General features: G+C 37.1%; 1 protein-coding gene across 1 annotated transcript in view; it reads right to left on the reverse strand.

Moving 5' to 3' along the window:
- The window catches only part of GEMIN5 (gem nuclear organelle associated protein 5), a 46,321-nt gene that overhangs the window by 15,688 nt on the left and 9,292 nt on the right, over window positions 1-21,341 (reverse strand). Inside the window, exons 8-18 of the mRNA XM_072630802.1 lie at window positions 20,889-21,101; window positions 20,493-20,578; window positions 19,690-19,772; window positions 16,453-16,589; window positions 12,484-12,557; window positions 11,269-11,450; window positions 8,808-8,947; window positions 7,807-7,978; window positions 6,748-6,978; window positions 2,538-2,651; window positions 1,804-1,926 (exon numbers count right to left, since the gene is read on the reverse strand). Of these exons, the coding sequence (XP_072486903.1) occupies window positions 1,804-1,926; window positions 2,538-2,651; window positions 6,748-6,978; window positions 7,807-7,978; window positions 8,808-8,947; window positions 11,269-11,450; window positions 12,484-12,557; window positions 16,453-16,589; window positions 19,690-19,772; window positions 20,493-20,578; window positions 20,889-21,101 (1,555 nt within the window). The remainder of the gene's footprint in view (window positions 1-1,803; window positions 1,927-2,537; window positions 2,652-6,747; window positions 6,979-7,806; window positions 7,979-8,807; window positions 8,948-11,268; window positions 11,451-12,483; window positions 12,558-16,452; window positions 16,590-19,689; window positions 19,773-20,492; window positions 20,579-20,888; window positions 21,102-21,341) is intronic.

Below are 21,341 nucleotides of genomic sequence, written 5' to 3' on the forward strand. Positions count from 1 at the left end.
GCATACGCACAAGAGTCAAAAGGGACAAAAGTAATCTTGATACATATGTCATACGTAAAGTGACTGATTTAAAAGTGCTACGTAGCAGTATTAAGTACAATAACCAGGTACTTCTGAAAGAGAAACTTGTGAATGGAAAACCAAAAGAGATTATTTAAAACCAATCCAACTTAATGGGTTTTGGGTCAGTACATCAGCAGAAGTAAAAAGAAAGGACAGCAGTTATGGAGTCAGAAGAATTGAGTGTGAATAAATATATATGATCTGAGGCAGCTAGAGGGCAAAGTAGACAAAGAACGCTGGGCCTGGAGTCATGAAGAGTTCAAATCCAGCCTCAGACACTTACTACCCATGTGACCCTGGGCAAGTCACAATCCTAGTTGTCACCTGACTCAGTTTCCACAACTGTAAAATGGGAATAATAATGGCACCTACATTCCAGGGTTGATGTGAATGAAGTACAATGAGGTAATAATTGTAAAGCATTTAGCACAGTGACTGGCACATGGTAAGCACTACATAAATGTTAGTTATTATATCACTTTGCTTCTCTGGGCCTTTGTTTTCTCATCTATAAAATGAGAACACTGGAAAAGATGACCTCTTAGATTCCTTCCAGCTCTAAAATGTCTCTAAGAACTCCAACAGGGCAATTCCATCCACCTGGTCCCTCAGGCTTGCAACCTAAGAGTCATCCTTGATTCCTCATTGTCTCTCACTCCCTATTATCTATGCTGTCGATTTCACCTTTGCAATATCTCTCCAATATGCCCTCTTCTTTCCTGATACTACCACCACTCTGGTTCGCTACGTCTGCCTGCCCCACACAATCCATCCTCCATGCAGCCACTAAAGTGATTTTCCTAAAGTGCATGTCTGACTATGTCACCCTCCTACTCAATAAACTCCAGTGGTTTCCTATGGCCCCCAGGATCAAATACAAAAGCCTGTTGTTTGGCTTTCAAATACCTTTATAACCCAACCCCTTCCTACCTTTCCAGTCTTCTTATACCTTACTCCCTGATATGTACTCTTTAATCCAATGACACTGGCCTCCTGGGTGTTGCATAAACAAGATACTTCATCTCTCAGAGCATTTTCTCTGGCTACCACTCCTGCTTGGGATGCTCAGATTACTAACTTTTCTGGCTTCCATTATACCTCAACTAAAATCCCATCTTTCACTGAAAGCTTTCCCCAACTCCTCATAATTCTGTTACCTTCCCTCTGTTAACTACTTTCTATTTATCTCATATATAGCTTGCTTTGTATGTATTTGTTTGCATGTTGTCTCACCCTAAGATTGAGGGGAGGGACTAACTTTTGCCTCTTTTTGTATCCCCAATGCTTAGCATAATGCTAAGCACATAGCAGGTACTTAATAAATATTTTCTGATTGACTGAACCATGGGTAATGATTAGCTGCTTATCTACTAACTATACTTTTATCTCTCCTCTAGAAAGAATGATGAAGCTTAGCACTTTCATCATGGATTCCTTGCTAAAAAATTTTCAAAACTATTCAGTCCAGACTAGAGTCTAAAACTTTGCGTGGTACTAAAGATCCTTTATTATACCATGCACTACTTTTTCTACATGGAATGCCTTCCTATTTGTCTTTGTCCATTTAATTCCTACCTATCTCACAGGACCTCAGCTGAGTTCCATCCTTTTGATATTCCTAGTCAGAAGTGGGAACTTAAGGGCATAGGGAGGGAAAGACAAGCTCTAGAGGACAGTCAACAGTTCCCTGAAGACTGTGAGTAGAGAAGATCTAAGAGGTTAGGAGGTTTCTTCTTGTACCTTTGGAATGTTTCACAGTTGCTAGCACCAAACAGTCCTGGTGGAGCTCCTCTTTGGACCTGTGGTCCAAGGCTGTGCTGACCGGTAGAATAGAACGTGCCTTTTTCTTCTTTGCAAGGGCTTCTGAAATAGAATGAAAACAGTTTTGCCTTGGCAGTGCTGCTTATTGAGCAAATGGTCACTGTGTGCTTTCTGTGCATAAGGTACTAATTAGATGATGCCCTACAGGAGTGGGGAATGGGGAGGGAGATGGGGAACAGAGAAGGAACAGAAGATGCTCTCTGTTCATACTGAGTTTACAGTTCAGGGTCGGGGATGGTATATAGAAATGAAGCAACTCTACTCCAATCACCCACAATAAACCAAAGCTGAGGTAGGACAAATTCCTCAATGTTTCATTGTAGCCATACTGATGAGTGTGTGCTCTGGCAAATTCTCCACTCTGCTGGGTGGGCCTACTGACTCACCCCATGGATATTGGTTCACAATTAGTCCCTAAGTTCTGAGAAGTTCATTGTCAGAAGGATGGCTGAAGGATGATAATTTTCTTTTGGCCATGGCAATTCAAGAAAAGGATATATTCTATCCTGTTCCTTGGTCATATTCTCATAAAGACCAAAATGCTACTAAGGCTGTTCTTTGCAAGTGTAGTAACTCTACTCTAGTTTGCAAGAAAATGTACAATTTGGTCCTTTCAGAAATAAAATACATTTTACTTTTTTTTTGACACAAACCTGACTTCTCTTTAGGTAGATCCTTTTTGGGTACAATCACTTTGGGATTAATCGGAATTTTGGGCTTTTCAAATCCAGAGGAAATGGGTGAGTATGAAGGTAGCTCTTTGGAAACTGCAACATAAAAAGAGAAGCACACAAAAATGAACCAATCTGGAATGGAAAAATATGCCAGGGTTTTTAAATCAATGACCAGATCATGAGAAATGAGAACTGGCCCACAAATCAAACAAACACTGTATGATTAAAATCCCTTTGGAAAAATGAAAACAAAATAAGCACAAATAAAGTAAGCAGTCTATATCTGCTAATATTTGGTTGTTTAGAATGTAGACTACATTTCTCCATAGCAACAGCATTATAAATGGTGGTTAGGTTCCTAGGCTAATTTATTTTGCTACAATAATTCATATTTAAGCATCCTTTTAAAGTTTACAAAGCATTTTTTTAAGACAACCCTGTGAGGTATTATATGTGTATTTGCACATATAAAATATAAAAATGATATAATAGTGAACCCGCCTAGCCCCCATTTAATATAATTTTTTCTAAGAGAGGATGAAATGCCTAGAATGCTTTGTCTTCTTCACATTCCTGGTCATGACTCTTTTCCTGGTTTTTACAATAGTAGCTTCAGTGGCAGGAAAAGGCCTGATATCTGGGGCTCTTGACAGTTGGGCAGTGGAGTCTGCTGTACTGATTATGGAAGGATTAGATCAATCAGTAACTACAGTTTTAATAATTTTTTCCATCAATTTTCCAATGCCCATCTCCATTGCCCTGGGGTATCCTTACCCATTACTTCATTGAGAAAAAGGAAAACTATCAGTATGAAATTCTTTCATTTTTCCTATTCCACACTTCAAAATCTCTCTATGCTTTTAAATATCCTCCCTTTCTCTAATATGGTTTTTGAGGAAGAAAGCCTTTTCCATGCCCAAATCAAGTTCTCTTTCTGTATCCTTGATTCCCTCCCCTTCTATCTCTTCCAAGAGTTTTAATCTCACCTTTCATTCCCTCCCTCATCTTCAATTTCTTTCTAATCACTGGTTCTTTCTCTACCACTTACAAAGGTACTCAGGTCAAGCCCTATCCTTTAAAATTCTTCTCTTGACCCTGCCCACCCCTTCAAGCCATCCATCCTACCTATACTTCTCCCTTTTACTGCCCAATTCCTTAGAAATCCTTATACTCACTGCCTCTACCACTCACTCATTTTCCAAATCCTTGCAAGCTTGTTTCCTACCCTACTACTTGAACAGAAACTGTACTTTCCAATACTAAATGGGATGGCATTTTCAAGCCTTAAGCAGCTCAACTTTTATGAAGTATGGGATCCTTTTGAGTAGCCTCTCATCTTAGATGAACTTTTCTTCCTCAGCTTCAGAGGTATGGCTCTCTCCTACTTCTCTTAACTGACACCTGGATCATTATCCAACTTCTGCCTTCTCCCCCAACTTCTCTTCCAGAGCTTTGTTCTGGGGCCTAGTTTCTCTTTACCTTTTCTCCTTTGGATACTAGTCCTAAAATAACAACTGCTGGCTAGATAAACCCTTCAGATTGTCCTTAGACATCTCAACCTCAATATGCCTGATACATAACTCATTATCTTTCCCCTTCTCACCCTCCAAAATCCAACCCTCTTCCAAACTTTCCCTTCTGTTAAAGGTGCCAACATCTATAGGATTACTCAGATTTGAAGCCACAAAGTTATCCTGGACTCTTTCCTCTTATCCTCATATCCAATTAATTTTCAAATCTCAACATCTTTTATCTGTCCCCATCTCTCAATGTATTACCATTCCACCTGTGCCACCTAATTGGTCTTCCTCCATCTAGTCTCTCCTCTTTCCAATCCAAGGTATCACAGATTTAGAGCTGGAATGGACCTTAGAATTCATCAAGTTGAGATTCATTTTCAGATGAGGAAACTGAGGCAAAGAGAAGTTAACTTGCTCTGGGTCTCGTAAGTGGCAAATGTTTGAGGTGGGATTTGAACCCAAGGTATTCCTAACTCCAAGCTCAGCACTCTACCAACTACTGCATGCTGCTATCCTTCATGAAGCTGTCAAAATAATCTGAGACACAGGTGAGGCTCCCCATTGTCCAGTTTGGTACAGAAGGCCCTTCCTAATCATATTTGCCTTTCCAGTCTTATTTCATACCACTTGCCCCTTCGTGAACTCTATACTCTAGAAATGAATACTCTATTGATTGCCTACATGTCTCTCCCCACCCTTCAAAATGCACTCTTTTCCATTCCTCTTTCTAATCTTAATCTTCCGTTAGCACTCAGTTCAAGCAGCATCACTTCCTTGATGCTTTTCCTACTATTTCCCTCAATTATTAGTGTGGTCTTCCACAATTTTTGTCTTTCTATGCTTATCTCACAGACACAAGTGTAAGGTCTCTGAGGGCAAGCACTGTTTCTTTATATCCCCAGTGTGGATGGATGACCCAAATATAAAAGATCATACCATAAACCAATGAGAGAGAATGCCATGATCTGCCTTTCATAGCTATGTTGGGCTAGGTTGGGCTGAACTGCTGGGTAGGGTGTGTGGTGTTCAGGAATTTCTTAACCAAATAAGGGATTAGAGGCAATTCACAAAAGACAAAAATTAAAAGATTCAGCATGAACAAAATTAATGTAAATGCTAAGTGGAGCCTTTTACTGAGAAAAAACTTTTGCATTATGTGTCTCTTATAGGGTCTGACATCAATTAATGAATAAATATTTATTAAATGCCTTCTACATGTCTGGCACTGTGCTAGATGCTGGAGATACAAGTACAAAGAGCTTATTTTGTAGGGTTAGCACAAAGATTCAAGAGCCATTCTCCAAAGGAAAAGATTCATTATCAAAGAATGATATACTAATAGTGACCGATTGAAAGACTATTTCCAATTACTAATAAGAGGAATACAAACTAAAATACATCACACCCAGCAAATTGGCAATGATGAAAAAATTTGAGATCAATCAATGCTGGAAAGGTTTGTGGAAAGACATAAATCATTACTGGGTGAGCCGGGAATGGATTCAAACTTTCTGGAAACTACTTTGGAATTCTCCTGAAAAGAAAGGAACAGTCTTTGACACAAGAGATCCCACCACTAGGCAGGTATATACTGAAAGGAGGCTGATGACAGAGAGGTCCCATTTATACCACAATAATCATAGCAGTTTTTTTTTTTTGGTAATAGCAAAGAACTGAAAACAAAGTAGGTGCCCATCAAATTAGGAAACAAATTGTGGCACATGAAGGTAATGGAATACTTACTATGCTCTAAGAAACAATGAATATGAAGAATCCAGAGAATGAATATATAGATATAGGAGTCATCTATGCAGAAATGACAATTTAACCCAATGGAGCAAATTAGTGAAGTAAGAACCCTTTATTTTAAGACCCAGGAAAATGCACCAGTACCCTTGTCTTCTTGTCTCTGGGATGCAGTGTAAACAAGAATGCTGGGTTGGGAAGGGAACATTCATGTCAATGAAATAACCAATCTATTTACATATCAAGGTACAAAACTTGAATACTACCATCTTTTTATAAAACTCCCCAACAAGTCTACATATTTCTATACCCAGTGCTATTCCTTCTTACCAATCTGATTAGATTCTATACCCTGCTACACATCTTTATTAATACAATATCAAATGTTTAAACAGATACTCCCCAAATCAAGATATCACTCAATGAAGATTAGAATTATTGCCATTAGCGGAATAAATAGTCCCCTGAAAGAGATGATGTTACCTTCCAAAAGTAAGTAAGGTACAGCTAAGGCTGAGGCACTAGGAAAATCAGGGTCATGTTGTGGGAGGCAGAATAACTTCTAGAATAGGTGTTTTTAACCTTTTTTGAATCATGGACTTGCCTTTGGCAATCTACAGACGCCTTTTCAGAATGATGTTTTAAAAAGCATAAAATAAAACATGTAGAATCACAAAGGAAAAACAATTATACTGAGATATAGTTATCAAAGTATTGAAAGCTTATGAGCATCTTCAAATCCATATTTAGAAAGGTAAAGCACTCTTATTCTAGAAGGTACATGGAAAATTAAATCTCTTGTAATTTTTATGACTCTGCCTGCTGTTTGAGAGATATGAAATAAAATTTATTATAGTCTATATTATGTTCCCTTTCACATCTTATCTATCATATCCAAGGAATCCCAGATGACCACTACTCACCGTCTGAAGAGATGCCATTGGGAATCTCTTGCTCTTGACCTTCTTCTTCACCTTCCTGGTCTGACAGCCCATTTTCAATGGGTAGAGAACTGTCCTTTGTGCAGTCCTCTCCCTCAACCACATCAATTACCTCCTGCTTTGTTGCCACTTTCCCTGTCAGTTTTTTCTTCTTCTTGATCTTGGGTTTAGGCTGAGACAGCCTTTTTTTCTCTAACTCAATACTTTTTTTACCTGAAGAAATCATAAATTAGAAAAAAAAATGAGCTGAAAAGTTGTTAGCACACAGGACTGAGATAGGCAGTCTCTCAAAATGGGACACTGACTTTGTAGGCATAATAAAAGGTGTTTCTCCTTGGTGTAGCTTGAATTATAACAGCAGCCTCAGAGACTGAGTTAAGATGCTAAAGCAAAGGAATTGGGATCCTCACACATTTCACAGAAAAAAAAGAGAAATACCAAAGAGAAAACAAATAGCCAAACACATGTGTACATAAGGGAAAAAACCAATAATTTAAAAATCCAGCAGAACTAAAGAAGCTGAAAACCTGAAAAGAATAAAAGTAAAAAAAGAAACCACGAAAAATAGACTAAAATCCCGAGGAGGAAGAATGATAGTCAAATGTGTTAAACAAGAAATGGTAAAGCTAAGAAAATCATAAGATTAGATAAATAAGAGATGCAAAAAGAAAATGAGAGGAACTAAGGAAGAAGAAAATTACTAATAAGGAGAGTATAATCCATAACAGCAACAAATAGCAGACCTTAGTACAATGCAAAGTGAAATGGATACACTGGAAAAACAGGCTCAACAAAAACTCACTGAATTATCACAACAACTGAAAAACAGCAGTAACCTTAACGAGTAAGTAAGCCAGTAAGTAAAGGTTTCAGTTCAAAAAAGACACTGGAAATAGGAGAGAAACACCTGGAAATGTTAGGTTTGTTATATATGTCCACAGAGGGAAAAGTAAAAAGAATACACACACACACACACAACAATTTTCCAACAGATATTTGCTTTGCACCACCCACCCACACAAAGGGTTCTTTAACACTCACCTTGAGGTGGCCGGGTATGATCCTGCATTGATATCAGCCATTTGTGTACACAAAAATCATCCGCCCCTGAAAAGACTGAATCTGGATCTAGTGGAGACCACTGAACACAAAGTAATCTTCCCCGGTGTCCTCGGTAATTGCAGAGAGGCTCTTCTCTGAGAATATCCCATACCTGAATGAAACCAATAGTAACCCACAAATAGAATCTTAGATCAGTATTTTTTAATTTCCTTCATTATATTAACTGTCCCTTCAATATATTCTTCCCTTTACTTGGAAGGTGAGTCAGGGAAATCAAACTGAAGTACCACTAAGACTCTCATAAAATATATAAATCTTTTGCCTTCCAGGGTCTATACTAGTCATCCACTGACTTGGGGGAGAATATTTTCTCATAATAACCACTGACACTTAGAAAGTGCTTTGTTGTTATTCAGTTGTTTCAGTCATGTCTAACTCTCCATGACCCCATATGGGATTTTTTTGGTAAAGATACAGGAATGGTTTGCTGTGTTCCTCTCCAGCTCATTTTATAGATGAGGAAACTGAGGCAAACAGGGTGAAGTGACGTCCCCAGGGTCACACAGCTAGGAAGTATTTGAGGCCAGACCTGAACTGAGGTATTCTTGACTCCTGGCTGGGTGCTTTTTCCATTCACTGTGTTAGCTAGCTGCCCTATACAGTGATTTGGGATTCGCTAAGCACTTTTACATACTTCCAGTTTGATTCTCAAAACAACCCTGTAAAGTTGGCACTACTGGTATTATTATTTGCACTGCACAGATAAGGAAACTAAGACGCAAAGTGGTTAAGTGACTTACCTACACACACAAAGCTAATAAATTTCTAGGAGTCAATTCTAGGACCTATGTGACTGTAAACTCAGGGCTTTCTTTTAAACCATGATGCTCAAAGGAAAAATAGTGAAGAACAGGGCAAGGCAAGGGAATATTATCATAGGGTTTCATTAAGTAGGCACAGATATAAGGCATTTTAAGTACCTGGGCTGTGCCATCATAGCAAGCAGATACTAATCTTCCATCGTGATGAGGGCTCCAAGCCAGACTAGTGATTTTAGCTGTGTGTCCAGAAAGGGTTCGAAATGGTTCTGTAATTGTCACCGGTGATTCTGGGGTGCTTTCTGTAAGACAAGTCATAGATAACACCATTATCATCAAAAGTAACTCAATGTACAGAGGGTGGAATATGCCAAAGTACAATAAAAATGCAATATTCTAAAAGCTACTGCAAATCTTTAATAAACACATTTGGAATGCCTAAAATAATAAGCATTTCTATCTGTACTTTGTCATTTATAGTGTTATGAAAGATGTGATCTCAGATGACTCTATGCTCACAACAAGTTACAGCAGGAAATAGAGGCTCAGATATTTTATCCAAGGTCATAAAGTTAGTAAACTGGCATACCTGGCACTCAAAGTTGGGTTTTCTGACTACAAATCAAGTTCTAGTTAGTTTTGCACAAACAAATCTAATACAGGTAAAATTATAAGGGAAATACAAAGTGAAAAATATCTTTGCAGCAATTTTCTTTGATAAAAGTCTCATTTCTAAGATACACAAATAAGTGATTCAAGTTCATAATAAGAGCCATTCCCCACCCAAATGAGTTTAAAGGCAGTTAAAGGCAGGCAGTTCTCAATATATGAAAAAAATGTTCAAAATCACTAGTAATTAAAGAAATGCAAATTAAAGCTATTCTGAGGTTCTACTTCATACTCACTGGATTGGCACAGATGATAAAAAGAGAAAATAACAAATGTTGGAAATACTATGGGAAAAGAGGCATATTGGTACACTGTTGATGAAGCTGTGAATGAATCTAACCATTCTGGAAAGCAATTTGAAAACATGCACAAAGCTACTAAACATGGATGTCTTTTGACCCAGATATGCCACTGCTGGGTCTATACTCCCAAAGAGACAGAGGAAAGAAGAATAAGTCTTTTACGTATAAAAACGACTCTTAGCTCTTTTTGTGGTGTCAAAAACTTGGAAACTAAGGAGATGCCCCCAAATTGGGGAACAGCTGAACAAATTATGCTGTAAGAAATGTATTAAATGTGGAATACTATTGTGCTGTAAGAAATGTGTTAAAAGACAATTTCAGAGACATGGAAAATTTTGTATGAATTGAAAAGTGAAATGAGCAGAGCAAGAAAAACCATTTCGACTACTAACTTCATTATTATAAAAATAAACAAAATTTGAAACAATAAATAAACAATTAAGAACTCTGATGAATTAAATGATCAACTACCATTCCAGAGTACCAATAAAGCCACATACTTTCCACTTCATAACAAGGATTAACATGAATAAGAAATTCATTTTTGGATGTGATCAACATGGAAATATGCTTTTTTGCTGGGCTGTGCTCATGTAATACAGGGTTCCTAGTATTTTTGTGTGTCTTCCTTCAGTGGGAAGATGGGAGGGAAAAAACCCAAATGCTTCATAATTAAAAATAAAAAGCTCTAGTTCCACTCTACCTCTTAAGTGATATAGTCAGAGGATACTATATTAAACACAAATATATTATCAGCAAGCAAAAAAATTCACTGCATTTACTAATTTATTCATGCGTCAATTTAAGTGCTTTAAAAAAATCTGACAATCATCCCCATGATCAGAAATCAGAATTGCTGGGACACAGACATAACTTTTCAAAATATTATTTCTTATATGCCAATTCCAAAGCCTCTCTATAGCTTGCTTTAGTGAGAAAGCTTCAGATCTACTTTTGGTTATTCTTTCTTTTTCTTTAAATACTGACAGATCCAGTTATGAACAACACTTGGAAACATGTTGGAAGGACTGTTGTGTGCAACAAAAAAGATAACACTTGTTTCCACCATAGCTATGGACAAAGAAATCAGTCAGGTATTTATTGCATATTCGCTAGGTATGCTTAGCACTGTACCATCTGGAGAGTGAAATATAAATCTAAGAAACATAATTTCACTGGGAAAATATTCAGTGATACCATTCAGTAAAATAAGTGCCAAATATAAGAGGTATGGACGCTAATAAGTACTGTAGGGATTCAGAGGAAAAAAGGATCCTTTCCTGTAGGAATGATAAAGGAACTTCACAGAAAGGGTGGAACATGAGATGACGTTGAAGGTAGGTAGTGAAAGTGAAGATGGCATGTCTTGGGAACAGTAAATATGTACGTTTAGTTGTAGTCAATGTTTTATATAGGTGAAAAATGAAAAATAAAGCTAGATAGGTAGGGTGACTGATTCTATAATGCAATTGGTTAGCAAGGAAAGTTTCTGGACAGAGAAGACATGACAAAAGTGATGTTTTTGGGAAATGCATCTGGTATGCAGTTTGTTTTATAAAACCAAGAAGTTAAAATGGTACAAAGCCTGAAAATTACTTCACTATCAATGGCTCATTCCTGTTAGGTTGGTAACAGAAGCTGAAATCCATTACCTATCACACTCTTCAAGTTATGCACATAAATAACAGCATTGTTGGATCCGGAGGCTATTAAACAGCTTAATTCTGGGTTGGTCCCATGCTCATGGTGCCATCGAATGGCATTCACTAACTTGTGGTGCTGCTGAATAGTACAGATCAATTTTAAGTTAGGAGCCTGAAATACTTCTATGGATCTGAAATGAAAAACATATCAAGACCAGAAAAATGAGTGATATTAAAATCCTACTCAAACAGTATTTCTCCTGTTCTACCAAACTGAGCAAAGAGGAGATAAATGGTCTCATGAATAAGACTTACTTATTTACTGTGCCAAAAGAAAAAAAGTTGAGTCTAACAACTAAGATTCTTAAACACATAATGAAAACTTTCTTAAACCTTAAATAACAGCTAACATTTAGACCGTATTAAGGTTTACAAAGACCTTTATATACCTAATTTTATAACTTTTTTGTTTAAGCCACAAAATCTAGAAAGTTTTGCTAACCCTCATAATAAAATAGGCAGGGCTAGTGATTGTTATGTAGCTTATACTACATATAATTAATAATTTTAATATATATAATAATGACAATAATTAATAATACATATTCTTAATAACTAATGTATCAAGTGCTTTATAGCTATCAGGGCCTGTCTAACAAATCTCATGCGATCCTCAAAACAACTGAAAGGTAGGTCATGCAAGTAAAGCCCTGTGTGACAGAGGAGGTTTAGCCTTATTCTCTGTAACCAGGGCTCATAACGATGGCCAGACTGCCCTTTCTATCATACCATTCTGCTTCTGTTGCTTTTAGATGAAGACTTTTTTTTAAAAAGTAAAAAGACATCAAATACTATTTTCCTGAAAGATAACATAGAAAGGAGGTTTACTGAAGTCTACAGAACAATTCTGCTTAACTTTTCTTTCTTTAAAGGTGTAGATGGATCTGCTCTCGATATCAGGTTCAATACAAGAAACAATTACTACTGCGGAACATGTCATGTACTATGGAAGGGTGGGCAATACAGCGGCATACTCTTCCTTTATTATCACAGAAGATGCTCAAATTATTCCTTGTGGTTTCCCCCATGTCAGATGCCTCTCATAGCAACAGCAGATCCAAAATAATACTGGGTTTCCCCAAACAATATTACAGATGGCATTCTCTAACTGGTAATGAAATATATATGAAAATGACAATTAACAAAAAACAAACACACACATACCCATCTTCATTGCCAAGAGCCATGACTGTGCCATCTGCTTTCCAGCTGATCTCTGTGTGTGCTGGCAGTTTGTACTAGAAAACAAAACAAAACCAAACCTTCTTTACTTTTAGCTACGCTACACCACAAACTCTGTAAACCTGTGATTAAGAAAGTATGAAGGGAAAACTCTTAAAAAAAACTCTAAAAAATTTTGCGTAGGTGATAGGTGTATTTGTAATTAATTCACAGTGAAAGGTTAAATGATTAATGCCAAGTTTCTGGGATATACTTTCTCCCAGTACAGATAAACAAGGAAAAACGTGACCTTATAAGAAAATGATGAGATTCCAGATATTTCTATTGTACAAAATCTCACGTATAAGATAAAAATCCCTGACAATATTAATCACTGATATTGAAATCAAAGGGCATCTGATGCCATTATCACATTTTCTAATGTACAATGTACACATCGTGTACAAATGTATTAGGTATTGTGGGATATACAAAGACATACTACCTGCTTCCAAGGAGTTTACAGTTTATAGATGTGTTTTAAAATAGCTGAAGATAGTGGAGGCTAAGTGCTCAATAACTGGTATGGGCAATAAGAAGGAAGAGTGGTTACTATGGATTCTGGAAAGCTTCTTGGAGGAGTTAGGACTTGAACTTGGCTTCAAAGGGGCATCTTTCCTTTCCAAAACCAACCTAATAGTCATTTCAGCTTGAATCCAAGGCCCCTTTGTCCTATTATCATTTCTCTCTTGTAAAACCTCAACCCCAGATTACTGCCGCTATGCTCTGCAGAATTCTACTTATGAGCTATGAAGAACAACTGAATGAAATCTCACAACCATGTAGTGTGGGTACAGTACAGATTCATGTTATGGCCCTTATGTTATGTTAGGCCCTTATGACAGGCAAGGCAGTTCTTTTACTCCTCCACGAACTGATTCCCTAGTTCACCCCAACAGAAGCTATTCTAAAACTTCTATTCTGCCCTCAAGTCTCACGCACTTCTCTCCTCTCCCCACTCTCAGCATCTGCCTCTTATTTTACTGAGAAAATTGAGGCAACTTCTCCCTTTCTTTTCTTTAAAAAACCTCCTGACATCACTTTGCACTCATCCCTCCCCCTTTTCTCTAGTTTCTGACAAAGAGATGGTTTTTCTTTTTGCCAAGACTAACTACCCCCTTCCATCTTCTCCAGCAGACTGGGCACCCCTCCTCTTGCCCCCCCCCCCCAAACACTTCCTAGTTGCTGATTTCTTCACTTTTGTCTAAAACCTTCCCTAGACCCATAACATCCGTTTAAGCTTCATCCTGTATTTCTCCTCTCTCTCTTATTCAAATTCATTGAAAAAAGTTTTTATAACTTGCTATCTCCACTTTCTCTTCTCTCAATTATCAACCTCTTGCAATCTATTTTTTGGCCACATCACTGGAATTAAACTGCTTGTTACCAATGATCTCTTAAGTACCAAATAAATCTTTCCTCAGTTTTCATTTTTCTTGACCTATAGATTGCATTTGACACTAGTGACCACGCTCTCCTCCAGGATAACTCTTTTCTTTAACCTTTCATGACCCCATTTACTACTTTTCTCCTCGTTCTCCTTCAGCCTCTCTGAATCCTCTCTAGTCTCCTTTGCTGGGTTATCACTGATATCACACCCACAATTTACGATATATCCTAAAAGGTTTTATCTTAGGTCCTCTTCTTTTTTCCCTCTATGTTTTCTCCCATGGTACTCTCATCAGTTCCCATGGGTTTAACTATCACCTCCAGAGATATATCTATATTTCTGGTCCAATGATAGGTATCTACAGAGATCAGCTATCCTCCGGTCACTGCCCCTTTCTTTTATCTTCAATTGCTCCTTAACCACTGGCTTCTTATCTCAGTTTTGCTCCATCTTTAAAAGACAAAAAAATAAAAAAATTTTTTATTTTACTCTGCCATGCCCTGAAGCTATCAAAAATTCCTCTTCTCCTTTTTACAGCTGAACTTGTAGACAAAAACAACCTACTTTTGTCTCCATTTTCTCACCTCTTACTCATTTCTCAACCCCTTGCAATCTGGTTTCTGAAGCAATTACTCCAACCGCTCCTTCTCAGGTTACCAACAATCTCTAAACTACTAAATTTTGTCACCTTTTCTCAGTCCTCATCCTCCCTTGGCTTCTGTCATGACACTTTCTTGGTTTTTTTCCTACATCTGGATATTCCCTTTCAGCTTCCTTTGATCCTAAGTTTATGACCAAGAAGTGATTTCTCATTCCTCCTTTCTCCTCCACATTTTATCCGATGCCAAGTTTCATCAGCTCCCCTACAATTCTCCTATTTCCTGCTTTCACTGCACTCACCTCCTACCAGCCTTTACAAAGGCCTTCTTTACCTCTTACCTGGATTACTGCAGCAGCCTCTTCATTTGCTTCTTTATTTTTAATCCCTGCACACTGCTACCCTTCCTAAGACACAGGCTTGACTTCTCTTATTCTTAGGCTTCAAATGGGATAAAGTACAAACCAGTCACCAAATTATTTAATGCTCCCCACGACCTTGCTCCCACTTTTACAGATTTTCCACATGATCTATTTTTGCTGAATCTTACTGCTAGTTGATCTAAACTCCTTATTCCATTCACTGTCTCTATATCTTCACACAGACTACTGTGACTGCAATGTGCTCCCTTCTCATTTCTATCAGAATCCTTGTTTTCAAGGTTTAGTTGAGGGTCTAGTTCCCATAACAAAGCTTTTGCTTAACTTCCCTTCCTCCCAAATGTTAGCTTCTCTCTTATTCAGTTCACTTAACCTGTTACATTTGCTGGCAGAATGTAAATGGAGGCAGCTATGTGGCACAACGGACACAGAAAGCCTAGACTCAGGATGTCCTGAGGTCAAATATGGCCTCAAACACTTACTAGCTGTATGACTCTGGACAAGTCACTTAACTGTTTGCCTCAGTTTCCTCCTCTGTAAAATGACCTGGAGAAGGAAATGGCAAACCACTCTAACATCTTTGACAAGAAAACCCCAAATGGGGTCACCAAGAGTAGGACATTACTTAACTACAACTTTCAGATAATGGGAGCCTAATAAATTTGTTGAATGAAAAGGTATCAGCAAAATGACAATTTAGCATACCATATATTCTAACATTTATGTTGTCCACATAAAAATTACAATTAAGCAATGTTGAAAGAAATTCTTTTGGAAGAATAGAGGATTCAAAGCTTACTTTTCAGAGACAGCAAACACTTGTCTAACACCAGCACATAGCAAACAGTAGGTGTTTAATAAATGTTTACTGACTGTCTAGTAGTTAAATTGCTTTCAGATGACATAAAAGCAGTGATTATTGCATTCTTTTCCTTTGTGTGCCCAGGTCAGTACATAGTAAAGAGTAGGTGCCTGTTCGTTGATGAACAGACTGAAATGACTGTGACACTGGATGAAAAATATTTTTACCTTTCTTGGCCTCATTTGTAAAATGGAGCAACTGACATATTAATTAGTCTAAATACAGAGACTGTACCATATGACCTTGAATTCTCACCTAGCTCTAAGAACTGTGATTTATGAAATGTTTCAGGAAATGAGTCAAAAAAACTACTTTTAAAAAAGCATAATGCAAGATGGACTTGGAAAAGAAACAAGTTAAAAAAAATTGTCCTAATAACATGAGTAGCATTTACCTCAAATGGCTTTCGTAAAGCTCAAACTGGATAATGGATGTTAGCACTTTGCAAACTTTAAAGCATTAGAAAATGTCACTTATTAAGATTCTAATTAAACATCACAACTGAGACCAACTGACTTTGGAACACAATTTAGTGCCTATTAGAAAATAAAGAATTGTTTTAGATGTTGACATCTGAAAAAATATATATAACTTTCAATAGTCTCATCCATGATATAAGGCTAGAAACCCAAGAAAAATCTCCATTAGTAGGAATAAAAAAGCTTTGGCTTGCAAAACTCACTTTTATTGTATTGGTGTCTCTGATGACTTTATTGATGTCATAGGCCTCCCCGTTGAGTTTCCAAGGATTGTGTTGCAAGATGATCCCTTCTCCTGCACAACTATATAAAGTGACAGCAGGCTTGTCACCATCTCTGCCTAAGTAAGAAAGATGAAAGGGGTTTCACTGAACATGATTTTATTGCACAAAAACAATCACAACAAAACTATATGTTTCAAAAGGCTTAAGTACTGGGTATTAAAAAAAAAAAACAAAACCACATAACTTTCTTCTGTGGGGGCAATGTTGTTTTTATAACCTTGCTACTATCCAATTACTTTTTGGTATATGAAATTGTGAAGCTCTATTGCATATAGCTTCCTTTTAAAAAGTCTATAATAAATTCAAGAGATGATTTTCAAAAGTTCCTGTTTCCTTCTGAACTTAACATAGTGCCTGGCACATAGTAGGTGCTTAATACATTTTTGCTGATTGCTTTATTGATTTAATTTCCTGCAATGACCCTCTTTCCATTTGTTTTTTGGCAGTACCATCATTAGTTTTCTTCTTTGCCCTCTCAAGTGAAGAAAAGTAAAAGCAAAACTCTTATAAATAGAAAGAATAGTCAAGCAAAAGAAATCCATACACAGACCATCACTAAAAATGTACTTCTCATTCTGTACTATCAGAAGAGGTCTCCAGTGGACATCACAATTCAGACTCCAAAATGGATCTTAATATCGTTCCCTTAAATCTCTCTCCGGGTCTCATGTAAGACACTATGGTGGAGAATCTGAACAAAATACAGTACTTGTCCTTCTGGAGTTTAAAGTCAAGAGACTGCATACAAACAACTATGGGGAAAGAATTAAAAAAACCAAGTATTTGAACAATGGGCAGAAATTGGACAAGTAAAATGTTACTGGAAGAGAAAGGTATTCCAAAGAGAAAGAATGGGAGAGAGAGGAATGTAATTAAGAAAGCCAGGTTATTTGTGGAGAATTTTAAGTAGTTCAATTTGACTGGAAAATAGGTAACTGACAAATAACAGTAGTAGATAAAAGTAGAGGGGTTGGAGGAGACTGTTCAAGGTTTGACTGTGGAGTATGGGCTTAAATTGTAATGTAAACCTTTGGGTCACTGAAGGTTTCTGGTCAAGGATAACAAGGACATGACTGAAAAATTTATTGTAGTAAGACTAATCTGGTAGTCCTGCCAACTGCTAGCTCTCTCCCTACCAAACCACTTTGTATTTAATTATTTTGTGTATATGTATAGACATGTGCATTTATTAACTTTCTATTGTCTAAAATTTTATATATACTTTAGAATGTAAGTTTGTTATTACTACAGGGACTGTTTAACTCTTAATATTTGTATCCCCAGTGCCTAGAATACTGGCTGGCACATAGGTGATATTTTAAAAATACTTGGAAATGATTTAAGAGAATGGTTTGCCATTTCCTTCTCCAGTTTATTTTACAGATGAGGAAACTGAGGCAGGCAGGGTTAAGTGACATGCCCAGGGTCACACAGCTAGTAAGCGTCTGAAGCCAGATCTGAACTTGGGGAAAGGAAGTCTTCCTGACTCGAGGCCCCTAACTCTATTCATTTTGCTGCAATAGCTACTTTGCTAGCTCTCACCTTTTTCTAAACAGTTCATTCATTCACCTTTTACTCTCCCAAACTGTAACAGAACTTAACTGAAATGCTCTGGTCTTCAGTACCCCGAGTAGAGGACATTATTGTGACAGAGAAGAAATGAAAGAGGTAGGGACAGAAATGAAATAAGAGATTTGGGGAACATGATTTTTAAAAATTCTTTAAAAATGTGTATATCTTAATTAACAAATACTTATGTTCTTTCCCTTCCATTCTTCCATCCCTGGGGGATGAAGTGGAAGAACAATGAAACAAAACCCTTGCAATAAAACACGCACCGAAGCAGAATAAATCCCTTCATCGGCTACGACAAGAATATATGTATTATTCTGCATCTTAAGCTGGGAGGAGTAATTGGCTGTAGATTTAAAGACGCCCTTGAAATTTTGAGTCTGAGTAGCAATTAAGATAATGGTACCATTAACAGAAACAGGGAAATTTAAGAAGTAGGTTTAATAGGGAAAATGATACTTTTGGTTTTAGACAAGTAATGGGGAGATATTCAAGTAGAAATGTCTAGTAAACAGTTGGAAATATGAGCTGGAGCAAAGAAAAGAGATGAGTAGGGATATATGAATCATCTGCACAGAGACAACAGGTGAAATATTCCAAGTGCATCATGACAGAAAGAGGACACCTAGGAAGTATTAGTTGTCAAAGACTTACGATTTCCTCAGGAGTTGCTTGCAGTAGTAGTTTTTGTTGTTAACAAACGTGAAAAATTAAGGGTGTTGATTTTTTTTTTACATGTAGAGCTTTATGTTGTTAGAATTCTGTTATGTTGTTATTCATTCTCCCCAGATACAGTAACTGAATTCCTGACCAAGGTAGTGCTAATGGAAGGAACTGATGCAAGCCAATACTTTGTCGAATACTACTGTTCAACATATTACTTTCTCTGCATATTAATATAAATAAAAGCAGACACTATTGGGTAGTTATAAAAAAATCAATACATAACAACTCCTGTACCCAAGCTACTCTCTCAACCCCAAAGAAATCATACCAACATCATTTTTTGTTTAGCACTCAATTTAGCCTCCTTAATTGAAGGCTATATCTGCATATATTTTGACAGAAAAAAACCAAAACTTGAGTTTTCAAGAATTTCAAGAAATTATCATTACCTGCGATGAAGTGTTTAGCTGCAGGTACTTTAGAGTCAAACACCAGTGGGGATTCCTTTAGATTGCTTAGATTCAATTTATTAAAGGAGAAATTGATTTTGGATTTTTAGGGGCAAACCAAAAATGGACAGATGCTTTTCAAGTAGCATAGTGAAAGTTTTAAATATCTCATGTATCTAGTATATTGTTACAGAGAAGACAGGTAGCACAGAAGAGCCTAGACAAGTACTGGAATCAGATGATCTACCTTCAACCTTTCCACTAATCACCTACTTGAGCAACTTACAAACCATTAAGACAGTACAAAACCAAGCTTGATACACAGTTCCACACCTTAACATGTTTATATTTGAGCAAATCACCTCCTCTTTGTACTTCTCTCTCAAATGACAGGGTAAAACTAGCTGATTTACAATATTCTAGGATTCCTGAAAATGAACAACTTTTGTATAATGCCTCCCAAACTTACCAAGTGAAATTGGGGGTACAGGAGGGCCCCAGGCCAAAGAGTACACTGTCTTCTTATGATAAGTACTAGAAATCTGTGGTGGTCTAGAAATAAGAATCAAAAGGGTTAAAATACAAACAAGTTCCCTTAAATAGTCTTTCTGTCTGAAATGGAGGAGCTCAAAATCACTATCACTATAATTAATACTAAAATCATTAAGTGCAAAATATATAACATGCAGATATAAATGTAATTCTTACTGACAAAGTTCATGAAAAAACAATCTATGGAATCATTTCACTCAAATTTTTCTTTATTTCACTCCCTCTCAATTGATTGCTAGAGTCAAGCAACTGTTTCTAGTCACGAGGTAAACATGGTGACACTACTGTAGCTATAAGGGAGAATGATCGAAACGTAAAATCTGTTCCTATTTGTTAAGAAAAAATAATTCTGACTGTTCAGCTCAGGAGCCACAGGAAACATCTAGGTTTTCTTGCTAAGCACTGATCATTAGTACACTAATAGGTTTTTTCCTAGAAAATAAGACAGTCTATTTTATTATAAAAGCAGGATTTTAATCATTAATAAAGGTAACTCAAAATAAATGGATTGGTTAAGTTTGGGATCTAGTGGTCACAAAAATGATCCATTATTCAAAGTAAGGAGAGATGGATTAGATAATCTTCAAGTTCTTTCCAGATCTAACAAAGCAGCAGTCTCTCAGAAGTGACCATGTCATTCTAAATCTGACACTTGGTCCCTAAATCACTTCTTTTGACAGCAGTTCATCAAAAACTGCTCAACTAACATTCATGTCTTACTTGTTGGAGTAGGTGTCATACATTCCCACTTTTCCATCATCAGTTCCAAAAGCCAAACAACCTTCCTTAGTTGGATGCCAAGATAGCTGCAAAAGAACCCCCAAATGAGGACAAGTGAGATGCAAATCATATAAATCCCAAGACATTCTCATCTCATTTTTCCATCTTAAGTATAATGCTGGATTACTGAACTCTGAATTTCAGAAATGACTGGTCTCATGTTAGATACTTTGATCTATTTCAGTTAAAATTTCTATAGAAAAAAATTCTTAGAATGATACCTAGACCAATTCACCTTAGGGTGTTTCAGAGGAAAAAATACCTATTTTTTAAAAGTATGAGGGAATGACATGGCTGGGGGAAAAAAGGTAAAAAGTAAGCTAAAAGCACACTTACCGATGTAACCTTGGATTTGATGCCCTGCCAAAAGGTTTTCACATCATGGTTGTTTTTTATGGATAGTGTATTCCACACTCGTATCATGCCATCTCCAACACCTATGGCTAAACAGCCCATGTCCACAGGGGAGAAAGCCAGACTATAGACAAATCCTCCAAGGGAAGGCAGTGTCCAACAGCATTCCAAGGTTGTCATGTCCCAACACTTCACCTGCAAAGGTTGAAGGAAAGGGGCACAGGTACCAGTTAAGGAAGTAAACTAGATAAGCAAAATTAAGAAACTGAAAGTTCAAGGTTGAGGGGAAGAGAAAGGAAAGGATAGGAGAAGAACATATCTGAGGGAACTGAGTACAGTCAAAAACTAGTTAAACTCTTCTATTAAGACTGTGGGAGGGGAGGGGGAAAATCTTTAAAATAAGATAGCTCCAAATTGCATAACCTTTTAGCTATA

This window comes from Notamacropus eugenii, chromosome 1 (assembly GCF_028372415.1).
Source record: "Notamacropus eugenii isolate mMacEug1 chromosome 1, mMacEug1.pri_v2, whole genome shotgun sequence".
Classification (NCBI taxonomy): Eukaryota; Metazoa; Chordata; class Mammalia; order Diprotodontia; family Macropodidae; genus Notamacropus; species Notamacropus eugenii.